At 42.5% G+C, this 18,195-nt stretch overlaps 2 protein-coding genes across 4 annotated transcripts in view; one reads left to right on the top strand and one right to left on the bottom strand.

Annotated features, from left to right (window-relative positions):
- NOS2 (nitric oxide synthase 2) overlaps positions 1–18,195 on the top strand; it is a 109,694-nt gene that overhangs the window by 49,403 nt on the left and 42,096 nt on the right. The window lies entirely within an intron of this gene.
- The window catches only part of KSR1 (kinase suppressor of ras 1), a 57,495-nt gene that overhangs the window by 27,695 nt on the left and 11,605 nt on the right, over positions 1–18,195 (bottom strand). Inside the window, exon 2 of the mRNA XM_031591423.2 lies at positions 2,561–2,701. Coding sequence (XP_031447283.1) covers positions 2,561–2,701 — 141 coding nt within the window. The remainder of the gene's footprint in view (positions 1–2,560; positions 2,702–18,195) is intronic.

Here is an 18,195-nt window from a genome sequence, read left to right as displayed (position 1 = left end):
AAAATAGGCTTCAGTCTGGACTAGAGGAGTCAGCAGATATTCTAATTTAAAGCTGCTGCTCTATTTCTGACGGGAGAGCCAGGGAGCTTCTGTACTTCCCTGCATGGCAGCTTTATTTGGGAGAGAGCTGGGGGCGGGGGAAAGGAAGGAGGAGGAGGTGGGAGAGGGTGAAAAAGAGCATTGTTTTTCTAACTGCTGAGCTATAAAACTGCTTTGCAATTAGGCTGTTTTTCAAAGGTGTTAAGTCAGAGATTAGCACTATCTTGCAGTGCTCCCCCCAGCAACCCTAGAAGTGCAAAGGAAACCAGAACCATTTAAAAAAGCAAAGAAACCCAACAAAACAACAAACAGCCCATGAACTCAGGCCTTTCTCCTGAAGCAAGCAGTGGGCCACAGGCAAGCCCTTCACCTGTGCACACCTCCACTGTACCACCAGACCTCAGAGGTGGCCACAGCAGGGCCCTGTTGCAGCTGGAGGCTTCTGAGGATCACAGGGGGGAAAGTTCTCCAACTCTACAGTTAGCAACTTTTTCAGTCAGTTTCAGAGCCTAAGAGTCCTAGAAAAAAGAGAGCTATGTGCCTTACATGAAAAGATTATTACATTTGTGAGGTTATCTTTCTCCCTGTAGTGTTGAAACCCAGTATAAGTATTTCAGTTTTACAGACAAGCTGTCAGACTCTTGGAGATGTTCAGTGATACCCCAGACTAAACGTACAGTAGCAGCAGAACCAGGTATGGGACCCGAGTCCATCCCCACTTTCACTGTCTGGCCTACTCAACTATCTCTTTAAAGGCTCCCTGATGGCTGCTCCCCAGTCCCCCCACAGGCTGTGCATAATGCTAAGGGAAGCCATTTTGCATTTCATAATAGCTAATCTATTAAAGCACCTTCTGTCAGTGACTGCCATTTTCAAATGATTCACCTGAAATGTTGTTCACATGCATGAGATCTGAGCAACAGCAGGAATGATCCCATGACACCTCTAACATTTCTGACAGACAGACCATCATGGGCAGACATCTCTACACAAAAATCACTGTAAAGACTAAATGTATTGCCCAGCTAATCTAAACACTGCAGGAGCTCTCAGCAGCTACATGACGTGGATGCAGAACTTTTAAAAAATAGCCATAGATTTGGAATCATGGAGCAATTTCATTAAATGTACACCTTGTATTTCTGACCCATGGAACAGAAGGAAAAACAATTCATACCTTGGTCACTGACTGGGAGAAGGTAACAAGCACAAATAAAAAGAATGAACAGTTGGAAAATGTTCTCTTCCTGACTTGGATTAAAACCAAATTTGCTCACCTTCTTTAGTGACTACACGTGCAGAAGGACAGTTTCCCTGAATTATCAGGACGTGGCAGATTTGAATTATCCACCTCCCTTCTCCCTGCTCACTCCACCTCTTCATCCCTTCCCCCAGTTTTGCAGGCACCACAAAAGATTTCAAAAAGAGCTACAAAGACATTCTTTTAGGCTCAAGCAATTCCAGTAACCCTAGAAACCAACAATAGTTGTGAGCCCGGCAGTTTGGCCACGGCAACAGGCTGCTTCTCTGTTCTGTCACTGTCTCTGCTGCACCTTCAGCTGTGCCACCCAAACCCTCAGTGGGCTGGAGGACAATATCCATTCTAAAGCATCACGTTTAAAATAAACAGCAGTAAATAAAGGGTACAGCTCTGTCTCCAACTCATCCTATTTCACCAGAACCTGTTCAGTTACGTCAGGATCAATCTGGAATAACTTTCATAGAAATCTGCTCCATTTTTCATTTAGTCTTTTTACAGGCAGATTCCTGATGAAGTCAAAGAAATCGTGGCTTGTGTAAGGATCAAAGAAATTGAGTGCAAACACTGAGCCAAAAAATGTGAAAAAAAGAATGGAAAAAGCCTTTTCTGCTTTGTTTAGCTGCCAGTAGAATGAGCTGTACTTATGCTACCATTAATGTTATGCAGAACAGAACTTTCCCCAGTACAGAACAGCATAGATAAGTCATGCACAGGCCAAACCCAATGAAACAATCTAAACCCTGAGATTCTACTTATCACCCTAACAGAGGCAGGATTTCAGACTCTTAAAAATATGTGTCCAGACAGGAGCTGGAGGCATTGGCTTGTCTGGTCATTGCTGATTCCAGCAAGAGTATCAGATTATTCTGTGCAGTAAAAGGGTCTCCAGTGATTTGCATGTTAAGAATTAAATGATAAAGAATCTGTAAAGATCAGAAATGCTCACAGTCTGTAAGCATGAACAGCTGATGCTGGCCACCACACAGAACACCAGAGGAGTTATTCATTTCATTCTTTTGCACTGATGCAATGCTCTTTGGTATCAGTTTGAACCAGACTTCACTCACAGGAGGAGCCTTTTGTGTGAAATAAAAAAAACCAACACAATTATTTGTTTCTGAGTAAAGACTCCCACTCTGTCAAAATCCAGACCACAGTTTCACACCTGACCAGAAAACTAACTCAAACGCAGCAGGCAGCTGGGAAAGTCACATACGAGCGGGCAGGAAGGTTCTGTGCTGATGGTTGCCTTCTCCTTACCTGTACAACTTCTTTCCTCACATTGACGATGTCCAACCAGTCATTGAATCTCGGGTAGCTGTTGAGCTCTGCTGTCCTGTCATTCAGGGGCACACTCAGCTTGCACTGCCGCTGCCGGTGGATGTAGTCAATCAGTTTCACCTGTTGGAATCCAGAAAGCAATCCATTAAGTTCCTTGGGAAAAGCTGTCATCTTCACAGACTTGCACAGTGCCAAGGCAAAGGAGATTTGTCTGTGAGTGGGGCTCCTCCGTGATATAATGATGGCATGCTCTTACAGGCACTGAGAGAAGCTCATACATGGAAGCATTTACCTCACAGAGAACATCTTTATTCTTTGGTATTTCAGGAGAAGGTAGTGCAGAAGTTTCTCAGAGTTATGTCACATATGCAGAAGATTCCCAAAAGTATATTGCATATTCAGTGACTGATTTCAAGCAGGACCTCCTATTTCCTTGGTACAAAGACTCAGCAGAGCTTCCTTATCTCCTTGGTTCAGCGACACAGCGAACTGCAGGCCAGGGGTATCCATCAACAGACACAAGCAAGCTTAATAATATTGTTACAGCTTGCATCAGTAGGACCCTGTAGGGCCCATTCCTGCAGGACACAACGCTAAATCCGAATCAACAAAAGTCCTGGGCAGTGGCTGGGCACGATGACAAAGTATGAAAGGGCGTCCCAGCCATTCGAAACAACTAACTACATTCAGATTAACCTCATTCTGGATGCTGTGGGCACTGCTAGTGCAACATGCCAGATTCCCTGTCCTCTGACCCATTGCTCCCATATGTTTGTTACACTGTCTTTCATCTGGCCTTCATTTGGACTAGAAAGTCAGTGATGCAGGAATAACCAGGGTACCCAGAGATTCCAAAGCCCGTTATCCGATGGGTATTTCTACTAATAAATCAGCATTAAAAACAATATCTTCTTAAAAAAAAAAAAAGAAAATTTAAGATTTATTCCAAAACTTTGGTTGCCCATCTCATGCTATACTTAATGTACTACACAGAAACTGACATGTCAAGCACAGAATATAAAAATGACAGAAGGAATATAATGATTTGTACTTTATGTTTGCTTATCAAAACCAAAATACTCTCAAAAGATTTTTTACCACGTCACACATTCCTATGGGGGAGACTTAAGCTTCAAAACCTTCCTAACAAAACAGTGCCTCAAAGCAAGTTAGCTAATCCATGATTTATAAATGAAAACATGTCCTTAGTCAATAAATTGTAGCATTTGGGACAAGATTAGACTATAAATGAAAAAAACAAACACAATTTCTTCGTCCACTAAAATCTCTCTCCTCTTGATCTTCTGCTCAAAATATTTTTATTCTCTTTATCTGAAGAATGCTGTATGTTATTTGTATGTTACACCTGGGAAAGAGAATTAGACCATTTCCTCCTTCCCTAGATAAAGGATATATAAGAAATTAGAGGGAAAATAGATATTGTATTTGATCTCAACTAAGTGACTGCCGTATGGAGTACAGTGCTTTTGGCACGCTCATCAGTCTGGGAGAGCTACCAATACTGGGATAATAATGATCCTAGAAAAAAACATAAATTCTTCCTTGGCAGTACTGGGAGCACAGGAGTAGATGCTATTGGATGCGTGCTCTGATGACAGGCATGTCAGATGTGGGAGCATTTATCATCCAGCTGAAATCAGAGGAACCTTTTAACTCTTCACTTCTCAACATGCTTTGGAGCGTAATACCTAACAGAAATTACCTTGGAAATCTCTCTCAATCTTTCTCAATCTCAGTACTTATTTACTTATTTTTACAGAAAGGGGAGGATAACACTTCCTTTCTTCCATCCTTTACTTTCATCAGTCTGCAGAGCAGAGCAGTGCAGGGCAGGCTTTGCAGACAGCTGTGGCCCTGCTGCAGGCAGCTGTGCAGCACTGAGCTGAGGATGGGTTCACAGGCCCATGGTGCTGACCCCGTGCCAGCTGGGGACAAGTGAGCTCTCACTCCTTCAGCGTAGTGCCATGTGCTGGTGTGACTTCTGAACGCTGCTGCAGCTTGGTGTGCTTGTACTCATTCTCAAAGACTGGCTGTCAGCTGTGCCCTCCTGCACAGTTGTACCTTCATCTGTATGCAACTCTAAATCAAGATGTCTCTGCAATATGCATGCTCTGTTCCTCCACAGTGAACCTAGTGCACACAGGGCACACAAGATGTCTTGGTTGGCTTAGTCACGATGTTCTGCTTTCTCACTGTCAAGTGTCTTCACCTATCCAGTAAGGTCCCCCATTTGCAGCCAGGTCTTTAATGATCCTGGAGATGCTGTACAGAGTATTTTCATGCTAGCTGCTTGGTTTTTTTCTGCTACTCAGTGTACTTTTCCCCACCTCGTGCCTTGGCTTTGTGTCATATACAGTCTGACATGCTCCAGCCAGCTGGCACGCATTAGATATGGTGTGACTTTGAAAATCTTCCTAGTAATTAAAATAAGTCTGTGCATATCTGGAGTAGAGGTAATTCCCATGTTAGGGGAAGGAGCTGGAAATATTACATTCAAAGCAGTTTTTCCACAATTTAGATTGAATGTTGTCATGGATCCTACCTAGGATTTTTGCCCATCTGCCCTAAAATTCCTTTGTTAATGAGACCAAGTTTGGGTTTAATTCCACATAGGATGCTTGGTTCTGCTCTTACTGTCTCCAAACATAGCATGTTTGCATCCTAACTTATTTCCCCAGAAGACATTAGGCAGAAGAGATTAGAAAGCAGGGAATTAGCTGTGGGTAAGGATAGGAACAGAACAATCAAAACCCTGACACTAGGGATGGGAACTAGAAGTCCGGGTAACAAAGCACACAGCAGGAATGGAGGCAATAGGAATGAATAAATGGTTTGAAAGGAGAGGGAAGGGAAGGTCTGTTAATGAGGGTCAGAAAGAAGAACTTGCAGGAAGTTTGAGGACTACTCAATAGCCCCCAATATGCCAAAAGTCATCCTACATAAATCAAAAATAGCACAGCTTCCAGGCTGTGCAATTGACATGGCATGGAGAACGGAGGGATGACAGAAATCACCCAAGCATTCTCTCTACTGGAGGCCATTCCAAGTAAGGTTCAATGACTGTGTGCACTTTGATACACAAACAGCAACCACAAAATCCAGCCAAAGGCAAACTAGTCAGCCACAGGCCAGTAAGCCACAGCATGCAGAATTCCCAGCTGCTTTATGTTATTGCTTCCTTCCCCAGGTCACCTCACCCCTTTGCCACTCCCGGGTATTCCTCAAGGTTGCTGAGCACCTCAGGAAAGGTCGGTGAAGTGATTTTAAAACTGGTACAGGCAGCCATGACATGCCAGCCAATAAAAGTAGCAGCTTGGCTCCTCTGTAATGTTATTTTAGTGCAGCACCTCCCTTCAGGCAAGATCTATTTTCCTGGAAGAAGGATGAGGTATCAGCATAGTCTCTAAAGCCCGAGTGCCACATTTAGTTGGATGCAGCACTAATGATATGCAAATCCCTTCAAAGTAGCACATGACCCAGTATAAAGCAGGGAACTGCAAGCACTGACTGTGGTAAGAAGGGGTGGGGGAATCTGTTCCAAAAACCACGGTGGAAGGCAGGATGAACTTAACGTCTATTTAGGAGAAAAAAAAGTTAAGTCAAAGAAATTTTCCAAATAAAGATATATATGGCCCCACATGAGCTGATTACAGTGCAAATATCATGAGGACTGCATCCTGCTTTAAACAAGGATATTGCTGAAGTACAGTCACTTTTCTCACATCCCCCGCAAAAGCTTTTCTCACCCATGTCAGTGCAACACCAGAAGCATCGCATCGAAAATGGGACCTTGATGGCAGGGAGCTGAGCCACCGGCACCTGCTGTGTGACTGTGAGCACATGAAGTTATCCATTCTCTTCTGCCCGCATGCAGCTCTGCCTGCACAAACTCCCTGCAGCAGGCACAGCCTTCAGTTACTTTCACACTGCTTCAAGAGTGTGGATTCAAATATTTTTATCTGAGAAGGTTCACCCGGAGCATAACCTCCTAAAAGGACACCACGGAGAGGCACTCTGTGTAGCACAGATTTCAACAAAACTTTTCTTCATCACTGGATATAGCAGAAATGTGAAATGAAGAAATAGTCTGAGTATCTCAGTTTGCCAAGTCTGGTTTTCCCATGATAACTCCTTCACATTTACTGATTTCCCCTCTTCCTATAAATAGTATATTTGCATTCTTTTCCCACCCTACACGCACCACGCTTCTTCCCTAGGATGGATTTCATTTTGTTATTTCCTGCCCAGACTTTTAACTCGAGAACAGTTAGGCTTTAATAGCTGAGCTGTTGCAAAACCCTTTTCTGAGAATATAATAAAACTTCTGAGTTCAGTGACGCATGTAAGAAACCCACAAACAACATGCAGGTCTCCAACCACAAACTAGACGGAGAGATAAAGCCAATAGCAAGCTATTCACTGCCTGCTTGCCAAACTGCACAGCCTACTCATCACAAATGGCAAACCCCACGACAGAAGCAGCAATACTCCAACTGCCTTAAACCCACAGAGATGGGAAGGAAGAAGAACAGAGACAGGATATGGAGCAGCTGGAGCAAATTGCTGCGTACAGGGCGTGCTCCATTAGAGCCCTCCTCCTCCCTCTCTAGTGGAGTTGATGGTGAGAACATCCAGTTCTTTTTCTCCTTAAGAGTTACACATTAAAAATTAGGTTTCACGCATTTGGGAGCCAACTATCTCTCAGAGCTTACCTTGTGAACTGCATTTTGTTCATATTTAGAAAACGGCAGCCTACTTCAGAAGTCACTAAAAGGCAAAAGCATTATACCTGATGCAACTCTTCTACACAGAGAAAAAAAATCAGTCTGATTTCAAAGCAGTTGATCCAAATAGCTTATTCTAATGGTTTTAATGCTCACATCTTTGAATGCCCTACAAATGCAGCAAGATTATTTTCAATTTTAAAAAGGGAAACTGAGGCCTAGAATGAAATTATACATTAAAGAACTTGGGGACAGTTAAAGGTACTCTGATAGAGATCTACTATACCAAAGTAGCAGCCAAGATTGCTTCAGAATATCAGCAGTTTGAGACTGTTGAGAAAATTGTATTTTCACAAAACCTATCATGTTTTCCTCGCTGATGCTTTCAACTTCTCCAGATGACCTGAAATGTACACAATAGACAGCTGACATTAATCAACAAATCAAGCACATGTTAAACAGCAGTTCATGCTTCTCCTGTCCTCTGAGATGAAATCTCACGGAGTCTGGCAGCGCTTGGAAAGACAATTAATGTGAGCTTCCACCAATACTTCCACTTTCTGCCTTGCAATTTAACAAGCCAGTGGCTGAAGTTTTAAAAGGATCAGATCAGTGGATGACCCAGCTCTTACATGCAGCTAAAAAAAAAAATGCAAATCACCTATATTCTGCAATCAGGAAGGAGCTCCTCTACTAACCTACCAAGACCAGGACCCAGAGGGCAAGGTGCACTCGCTGAAGCATCAGGCAGCAGCTCGTGCTGCAGCACAACACTGCGTGTGTCCCCTGCAGTACAGGAGGGGCAGTGCTTCTGCCTTTGGAAATGCATCTTGGAGCTTTTCTTCACGTGGACACTGGGGAACCTAAGATGAGTCATCTAAAGGCACCCAGTGAAAAGTGGATTTGCTTTACACCTTTAGCTGACTCCTCTGTTTTCTCCAGTGCTAGTATATAGACAAACCCTAATTCAGTCCCCAGAAATCTGGAGCAACCTGACTGCTGAAGAGATCAAAAAAAGTCAGAATCTGACTTGCCAAATTTATCTCTGAAGTTATGCTCAGAAATCATATGAGAAACTGATTAAGATCTCAAAAATCATTCAGAGACCAGCAGCCTCTGAGTGTACTTCAGGAGACTTTTTCCAAGTCATCTGAACTGAAGAAAGGTGCCACTGAGATGATCCATGGAAATTTAAGAACTAGTATTTCATTTTTATAGAGCAAGGTATGCAGAAATATTATACAGGAATATATGATGCAGAAATAGCTGTGCGGTCTACCCCACAGACTCCACATGGAGCAAGGAGCAGAAGGATGGAGGATCACAAGACTCAGTGTCTAGTCTCAGCTCTGTGAGGATCTGCAAACACAATGCGACCCACCCCACAGCACTCATGAACTCCACTGTTCAGTCAACCATCCTAAACAGTTCTGCTTCAAAGCAATGGCTTGCAGAACAACCAGGCTTCGACTAACAACAAACCAACTGTCTTTGCAACTCCTACATACACCCAACCTATCACTGAGCTGTTCCTTAGCTCAGCTTGCCTGAAGCAGCTGACTCATCTGAATGCCTCCTGGCAATCTGAATTGTTATCATCTGATCATGGTATCACCAAGCAGCATCTGAAGACTGAAATTCTCCTTTCCCCTCTACGTTCAGAGAAGTAATTTGCTGTGAGCATAAGGACAAAGATATCTTATGGCAATATGGACTGTTCTCTCTAGTAGGAAGAGAACTGAGCCAGAACTGCCCCCTCTTGCTTGGCTTAACCACATTTGCCTGATTAAGTGGAGACAGCAGGTCTGTAGTCTTTTAACATGACGTGTTAATTTAGCAGGTAAAAGTGATCTGAAGCTGTTCATAAAAAAAAAAAAAAAAAAAAAGGTTCAATTGCATAGAAAACCATCCTTCCCATCTGATCTTTCATTAGGAACACTCAGCTGAAACAAAATTCAGGTGGTGACTCAAAATCTCACAGACTTCAAAGCTACCTTGAATCCAGTATGGATTTCAAACAGCTTTTTTCAAGGCAAGCACAAGAGCTGCACAAGCACAAAACATACAACACAAAATTAAGAGATGGAAAAAAACATTTCAGGAAATTACTTGTATCCTAAAAGTAATTCACTCCGTTTCTCACGCGTATGATTTTGCCCTCAACAACAAAACTGAATACACTAAAGGGTAATATTTTGACATTAATCTTCACCAGACATACAGGAGGAGGGCCAAGTTCACAGATGAAACATTACAAAATGGTGGTAGCAGATTCATTTATTTGAGATGGTATCTGAGAGAAGGAACACAAGCACACGTCAGACTCTGCCCCACAGTCAGCAGAATTCGCATCATGTATGGAGCCCATCTGCCCATTCAGTGGGCAGGTGGCTGAGGGAGCAGCAGTCCCACACCAGACTGAGGCCCATCCAATGGTTCTGGCTAGAACTCACTTCCTGGTGCCTGTCTCCCAGCCACCTCCAGTGATTACATGGTGCAGAAGCACCAGGTATAGAAGTTCTTGCTACTCTGCACCACAAGCACAGTCTCCTTTGAAAATGACAGCTTGCAGAACAGTGCCACTGTTTTGAATGTCAAAAACAGCTGAGCACAAACACAAGACCCCAGGCAGTATCACTTTTTTAAAAATAAGAGAAGAGGAGGAAGAAGGATTAAACACAGTCTGCACAAGTCAAATTCAAGGAGCAGTTTTAAAAACAGGTCAGATTTTTCAGTCCTCTGATCTCACCACACCGGATCACGGCAGCAGTGACTGCTATGGAGCTTCTAAAAAGCAGAGGAAATTGGAATGATGGGAAGGACAGGAAGAAGTGCTGAGAGACAGCAGCACCGCGGCGCACTGCACTGCGGTCACAGCGAGGAAGCCGCAGGAATCTGCATCAGCTGCGGATCTGTGCATGGAGTCTCCATTCCAGCCTTACTTGCAGCAGCTACAGCAGAGACATCTGAGGGCCTCCCACTTCTGCAGAACCCAGATGTCTGTACTGGCTTAAGAACTTTTGGTTTGGGTTTCTCTTTAAAGAAAAAAAAAAAAAGGAAATAGTTTCTCAATGCATTGCTAAACAAACCCTGCAGAACAGGATCCAGTGCAAGCCAGCAAAAAAGTGTATACATAAGGTACATTTAGGGGGAAAAAAAAAAAAGAAATTAGTAAATAAAAACACTAAAAAGTAGAGGGATGGGGAGAAATGGAACATCACATGAGTGTGTTTTCCTTTGAATCTTCAGTTACGCCTGAGGCGGACACAACAGCCACTGGCCAAACACTGCAGTATGTTATTTCTCCTTTGTTAGATGATGCAGGCAGCATAATTTCTGGGTCACTTGGAGGCCACATCCCACCTCTCTTCTCTCCCCTCCTCTCTTTTTCACAACCCCAACAACCAAGAGCTGTAAACACCCAGCTGAGGCCTCCCAGCAAAGGGTGGGAGTGGGAAGATGACACTGCACAATCAAGCAGTTCCCTGTACCTGATAGCAAGATTCTCTTTGGAGATTTCATAAAGCCTAATGCAGCTGCAGGCACAGTCCTCTGCTTAAATATCAGAGGTTTCACAGACAGTGCACACTAACAATGAAAGCTCTCCCCCTTCCTCTGTAACCCAAAGTCATGCAACTGCAGCAGAATGACTGAGAGAGCTCTGCAAGAATTGCATTTACTGTTTGCTATGCACAACTGTGCCACATCATATCTGCAGCTCAACCTTCCCTCAGCTCAGACTTCTTTTTAGCATCTGCCTAGCAACTTTAGCTCAGCCATGATTTACTAAGCTTAACTGTATTTCCGTATGGAGCACAGAAAGAATAATCCTTCCCCTTGCAAAAGGACATCATTATTGCCAAGCAGCCTGAAGACCTGTTAAAGTTTCCCATCCAATCATGGACTTGGTGCATGTGCCACTTAGCAGGCTTGTGGTTTTACCTGTCATGTAGAAAACTTCTGTTCAAACACAGAACATCTCCTGTTCTCAATCAAATCTGATTCCCTGATCCAGCCTCTGTTCACTTGCAGCCAAATCTGAGTGACAGCCTGGAAGAATATCACTATCAGTTTTGTCCTCAACAGCTAGGGCTAGGCAAAGCCTAGTTCAACACAGTTTTGGCCCTTAACCAAGATCTTTAGCAATAAGATAACAAATGCCTGTCAAAAATGGACTAGGCAGAGCTAATGATGCCTTTGGCAAGACAGTAGAAAAGTTCTCCTGCATTCCCTTCCAGGACTTTTATACCTCAAAAGGCAGTACCACAGCTGAGACACTGACCCTTGTCATAACAGCTCTGATAGAACTCTGGAAAGCCTCAGCAAATCAGACTTCCATCTCTCTGCCTCAACAAAAGACCAGCCTTGAATAAGCAGTTGGAACGTAGCTTCAGATCCTTGCTCTCCTTCCTATTTCCTGCATGCTCCTAAGTGAGCCACCACAACAGCAAGTTTAGAGCTTACAAACTTTGATACATGGAAAATAACTCTCAAGTGTCATTGATTCTACAGTGAGGGAGATGTAAGTTCCTAGCACAGATAAAAGAGTAGAATTTACAGCACAAAATTTTAAATCCAGGCATTTCCTCCAGAAAGGTCAGCAAGGGAATGACTAATTCTAGGCTCCCATCATATTCTTGAACTTCCATTTCCTCCTCATTGCAAGCAAAGTACCAAGCACCCTCTGCTCTCATCAAAAACTGCAAGGGACCAATGGATGACACCTTGCATGGCTCGCCTGAATGCTTCTTGAAAGCCTGGGAGATCTCTACTGAACTGCTCTCTTTTAGCAGTGCACTTATGACACACGATGCTGTCCCTGATCCCAAAGAAATTTTTCACATTTGACTTCTCAGCTGGATTGCCAGCTGCCCACACAAACACCAGCTTGTTTCCTGGCCACATTTGCTTCACATGCTGTAACTTTTGCCTTCTGACCAAGAAATATGTTATACAGTCTTATATATTTGTATATAATGAGCTTTATATATATATAAACTTAATTGATACAACTACATCCACAAGAGCAGTTATACTGCTATAATTACACCAATACTAAAAAAACCTAACTTCATACATGGTTGAAGTTCAGAGTTGCACTAGGAGAACTTGTGTCAAAGAGAATTAGACTTCACAGCATTAGTCCTTTCTTGTAAAAGTGTTTACAATTTCTACATCTTTGACTATTCATGCTCTACATTCTTCTTAGGAAACATTCTTCATAGTATTTCTTTGTCACCCCATTTGCATTACATGTGCTTAATTACATTTCTGTTGTCTTGAAATATCTCCTCTGATTATCCACTTAAGAATAAGTTCAGCAGCCCTTGGTTCAGGATTTCTGCTCAATCTCTTGCTCAGATGACTATCAGAGGAAGGACCCTGCTGAGTGACAGCAATGAGAAAAAGAGATAAAAACATGCCTACTTATGAGAAAATAAAAAGACATTGTTACAAGTCTCTATGCTATTCTGTAATGGAAATATCCATTCCTAAGGAGCAGTGGCAAAGACAAAGCGATCCTATGTTTTATTTTTCTGTCTGTGAACTGACAGTTCAGGGTGCTGGATACAAATTCATTGCTTGAGTTCTGAGATTGTTCACAGCAGCCAATCAACACTTAATAGTTATACAGGATCATTTGTGCTTTTTTCAGGCTCCTTTCATTTGCAGTATTTCATCTTGATCTTTCCAAAAGGAATACAAATATGTTAAGCATTATGAAAAATACCAACCTTCCCAACATGCTTCTGAAAACCAAAGCACCACACCTATGCAATGAAAGACACTAAATGGCACGGGTCCTCTCTGCCTCCTGCTGCGTGGGGTACAAAACACTCCTGGAGGTAATTTTTACAGTGCTTTTCCAGAGTAACAAGGCCAGAAACTTGGTGAAGGCCTACAAATGTTTGAGGGATCCAGCAGTGCAAATGAGAAGCAGCAGACTGTTACTAGCTTTTCAGCTGTGATCTGGTTCAGACAATACTGGAATTTTCACAGATTCCCCAGAATGCTGGATTAGGTCCTGCTTGTGTTGTCTGGTACCCAAACAATGCTGTTGTCTGGCTTAGAAATAAAAGCATTGGGGAACTTGACACAATCAGTTTGGCTGCCCACCATGCACTTTTCTATGCTAGCACTTCCCTCCAGAATGACTAGAAAACTTCAGGCTTAGCAGCAATACCCTGTTTCTAAATACACGATCCATTCAGAAACAAAAAAAATATATGTAAAAATAAATTATTTTTAATTTACAACATATATTTTATGAAGCATTCCCTACCACTTCATACCACTTCATATTATCAGTGAAGAGATGTTCATGTTATGCAATGAATCCACATACAAAAGCATGCTGCTGATAGACACTGGCCTTCCATAATTTCCCAAAGAACATTCTCTTCAAATGTCTGAGTGTTAATACAGGGGTTGGGGCTTCTGTGTTGCAGGTTGTTCTTGTTTTTTGTTTTTTATTGGTTTTTGTTTTTTTTTTTGCATCTTCCAGTGAAAACGGAGGAGGGAAATGGCTGAGAAAACAACATGCTTTTTTAAAAAAATGTCAGCTATAGGAAATTGCTTAACTGGAATGTGGCAACTTGCCATGTTCTCTGAAAGTGTCTTTTAAAACAGCAAACCAACTACGAAATTGCAGTTTGGGATTGTCAAAAAAACTCAAAGTACGCCAAACCCCCACCTCTGCTCAAAATATTTTGGACCTGTGCAACGCATCCTTAGTTCAGAATTTAAGAAAAATGGCAGTGATCTGCCATGCACTAGAGATCAGAGATTTTCAGTTTGCTCGTAAGTTTTACAGGATGCTTCCTAAGCACTACGTCTAACACTCTAAGGCACAGTCAAAGCAGGAAATACAAGAATGAAAAATCTTCTGCAGAAATACAGGCCACCAAGCAGAAAGCTGATCACCCACAGCTCAGCTCTGCCAAAGGTTTCTGAAACAACTCAAAAATAAAATGAACTGTATGAATTTTCGTTTTCTTTCCTGTAGGGCTGGATATGCCATTAGTAAGTGGGAATCACACTTAGAGCATTTTTGCCTGGTTAGCTTTCTTTCCTTCTCAGTAAACAAACACATAAACCTATACAACTTATCCTTCCAGTTCCCTCTTTTTCTGCAGTACCACATGTCCTCAGGTTACCCTTTCTGCCATCTCAGAACCAACAACATCACAGTTGCTGACTAACCTCTTTTCTCTTACAAGTGGGTAGACAACATAAAGGGACACTGAGCTCTTAGCCCAGGAAGCCTAGGGCACACCTCCCTTCAGGCAAGTATCCCCAAAACAACCCTCCTGCAGTAATGCTGAGTGCATCTCATAATTGTGCTACAGCACACTGAACACAGGAATTCCAGTTATGCCTGAGGTATCCTCAGTTCAAGAATGACCTCTCCTCAAAACACTCCTGATTTCCTAGTGGAGAAGTATTCATTTACACTCCTAGTATGTTCACCTAACTCAGCTGTCTGCAGAATGCTTAAGATTTGTGAGATTTAATACAGTTTAAGAAACTTACTTCCATGCATTTGCAAACAAGGGAGAACAGCATTTTGGACAGCCAATCACCCAGAAACATAGGAGACACCTTCCTGCAGTAGATTACAGATAGAAACTCTTCTCTAACACCCCAGGACCATCCCTCTGAAGGAGTCTGTGTTGTAACGAAAATGAAAGACTACTTGAAGAAGTTTGAGTTTAATGTGAGGTGTGGGGAAATGCTATGAAACAGAAGAATGGTGTTGCAGAAAGTCTTTATTGCCTTTTTCCTGATTCTTTTAAAATTACTGAGGTGAGCTATGTGCAAAAACTTAACTGTTTGACTGTGCTGTAAAACTGTTCTTGAGTTACTGGGTTTCTGTGACTGCTGCATAACGTTTTCTAATGGACTGGGTTGCTTTGCTTCCTACTCTCCCTGCTATTCTGCAGGAAAATGACAGGAGGCAACAGGAAGAGTAGGAGTCCCATCTACAGAGACAAAGCAGGATGTGACCTCTGTTCCTTAAATAGGGTAGAAATGGTTGGAACCCGATATCCAAGTTGGTGTCTCCCTAAAGCAAGGAAAGACTACAACAGGGACCAAAAGCAAAGCTGTTTATCATGGGTTAGAAACTGCATTTGATGACACTGGGACAGTGTTTTGTAAGATAAACTTAATTAACATTAATAACTATAATGATGGATTCTTGCTAAAGAAAACTTAAACACTGTAGTACTTGATGAAGCCTCAACTGCTAACCTTTGATCTCACCAAGTATTGGTGCTGCTCCTGAGAGCATCCCGCAGCTTTGGTGCTCTGCTTTCATTGGGACAGGGTGTCTGCAACCTGTGTGACCTGTTTGTCCAGCTGAGAGGCAGCCCTTCCCAACTCCGTGCTGCCCTACTAAACTTTGCCTTTGAATTTAACAGCCTCTCATGACACTGGTTTCCATGAGCTGCCTGACCCCTTGCTTTCCAGAGCAGCATACAGATTACCACCTAGAAGGTGGTACGAGTGTGAATTACTGAATATGAAGTAGCCTCATCTCCAAGTACAGATTCAGAGCCATACAAAGTCTTTTCAGTCTCAAACCTAAAACTCCTGTTAGCATGCAGATGATTAGAGTTGAAGGAGGCTCTTTTGTCTAAGTATCCCAGCTTCCTTACTACTTCAGTGTTTCTGTGCTGGTTATGCTTACAATTGTCTTACTGTTGTCAAGGCTGTACAGAGGGCCAAGTTGGTACTCAATGTTAGATGTGAGTATTTTGTGAATATCTAAGTTCAGCCTCTTATCTCCAGTCTAGGAGACCAGTTTCTATAGATGCCAGCCTTCAAAGCCAGAGTCTTGTCTATTTAGTATTTCTGGTAGTATCCCAAATTGAAAAAAGAAAACAAAAAATTGGTTAAGATGACTAGCTGGGTTAGTGGTAGCTAGGATGACTGAACTCCAGAGTAGCTACACCCACATACCAGAACAGGGTTGTGACAGCAGGTGTAATTGCTCTGCTGTTCAAGTCAGAAATAGCCATTGAGTTCTGCCCCCCAGCCCAGCAAAGTAATTCCGCATATGTTTTATTCACATATGCCCTAATTCAGGAGTTTGAACATATAACTGAGGCAAAGGTAAGAACTGTACAATACATCTCTAGAGACTAAAAAGGCAAACTTCCACTGCTATTTTAGAGCTTAGTGGTCCTTCTATCTCCTTTCTACTGGAAGGGGCCCTACTTAGCTTACAACAGATGACTGCTGAACTAGCTCCTCACAGTGCCTCAAAACTAGCTTGCTTCTCCTTTTAGCTGAAATCTTTTTTATGAAGCTAAGTAAAAGTGACCTAGAGTTTGTTTATGCTCTCCAAGGGTATATGCTTTGTGCTGGAAACAAGTGCCTCTAACCAGACTGACTCCATACTACAATAATAACTGGAAATGAACTCTGGACCATCAGCTCCCAGCCGATCTGGGTTAGATCATGTTGCATAAATAATAGTCAACTCTGGGGGTGGGGAAAGGAGAAACTGCTGCACTTTCAGTAACATGGAGCAGCCTCCTTTCTGCTGCAAAGGCAAATACTCCTAGCAGCTGCACAAAGCCTCAGATCAGCGATGATGTATATGGAGACAACAAATGCAGCACTGGGAGGAGAGAGGAAAAAGCTTTAGGGTTACACAGCAGCTGAAAGGAAGGACCAAGCTATAAAACAAGGTACCTTACAGTTTCACCTGAGTTTGAACATTCAGGCTAGCAGATAGTCTGTCACAAGTTTGCTTCATATACCAGACCCAGATAAGCAGTGCTAAGGCTGCATTTGTCTCATAACCGTGCCATCTGTGATACATTCCCACGTGAGAACTACAGTGCAATGTGTACAGTGCAAGTGAAGTGAAGTTCCTTCTTCTCCTATCTTCATCCTGCCTCCCAAATACTAGGGAACACCAGGACTACCAAGCACTTTCTCTGAAAGTCTGCCCTACCTACTTGTTGGAAAAGATTAGAAAAACTGCAGAGTAGAAATGCTCTCATTAATAGGTGGACTGCCTGCAGTTCCTTTTAGTTTAAACTATGTTGGATTTGGCCATTCTAGGGAATGAAGAAGTAAATTAAAAGTCCTTGTTGTGTGGTCTTGCAATCTTGGTAACTGTTCTTTGTCCTTGTGTAGTGGATCTGGAGAAGTTGCAACTTTTGATCTCAAAGCATCCGCCTTCTGAGCACAGCACACTTTCAGTACAGATGATTAAAGGTTTTCGTAGGTTGGAAACCAGCAATGGCAGAACTGGAGAGGGGACTCCAACAATGCTTACTTTCTCTTTTAAGCCTAGTTTCAAATATTATGCAAGTTAACTATATCAAATTTTGCACTTGGTTGTTCTATACTTGTGTGTAGGTAGGCTGGTATCCTTGGTCTTGCTGGGGCTTTCTCACAAAGCTGATCTCAAAACAGCCTGAAACAGTCCCTGATCACAACAGAGAATTGATACATTTGTGCAGGATTACAGTTATAGGCTGTATAATCCAGAAGCCATTCAGCTAAGCTAGGAAATTTGGTACAATGAGTCAGAGCAATGCATGTAACACTGTTATTCATGTAGTTAATAACAGAACATTCAGTTTTTGAGCTCTGAGTTAACAAGTCCACCTGATCATCCAACTTCTATTTGCTCATATGGGGCTTGGATAGGACTTGATATCCATGAGTTTGTACTCACCTTTAACAATTCCTGGTACTGGCTTCCATCAATAAGGCAGAGAAATAATCCTTTTGTCTTCTACAAATACCACACTTTGCTTTCCTATTTGAGTACTGTTTCCTATTACCTTGCTTGTCAAAAAAACACTTATTTTACATCAGACCAAGTCTGAAGACAGTACAAACAGA

This window comes from Phasianus colchicus, chromosome 21 (genome assembly GCF_987193195.1).
Source record: "Phasianus colchicus chromosome 21, bPhaCol1.hap1.1, whole genome shotgun sequence".
NCBI classification, from domain to species: Eukaryota; Metazoa; Chordata; class Aves; order Galliformes; family Phasianidae; genus Phasianus; species Phasianus colchicus.
The sequence above is the reverse complement of the archived record's forward strand: the minus strand, read 5'-3'. Positions and strand labels throughout refer to the sequence as shown.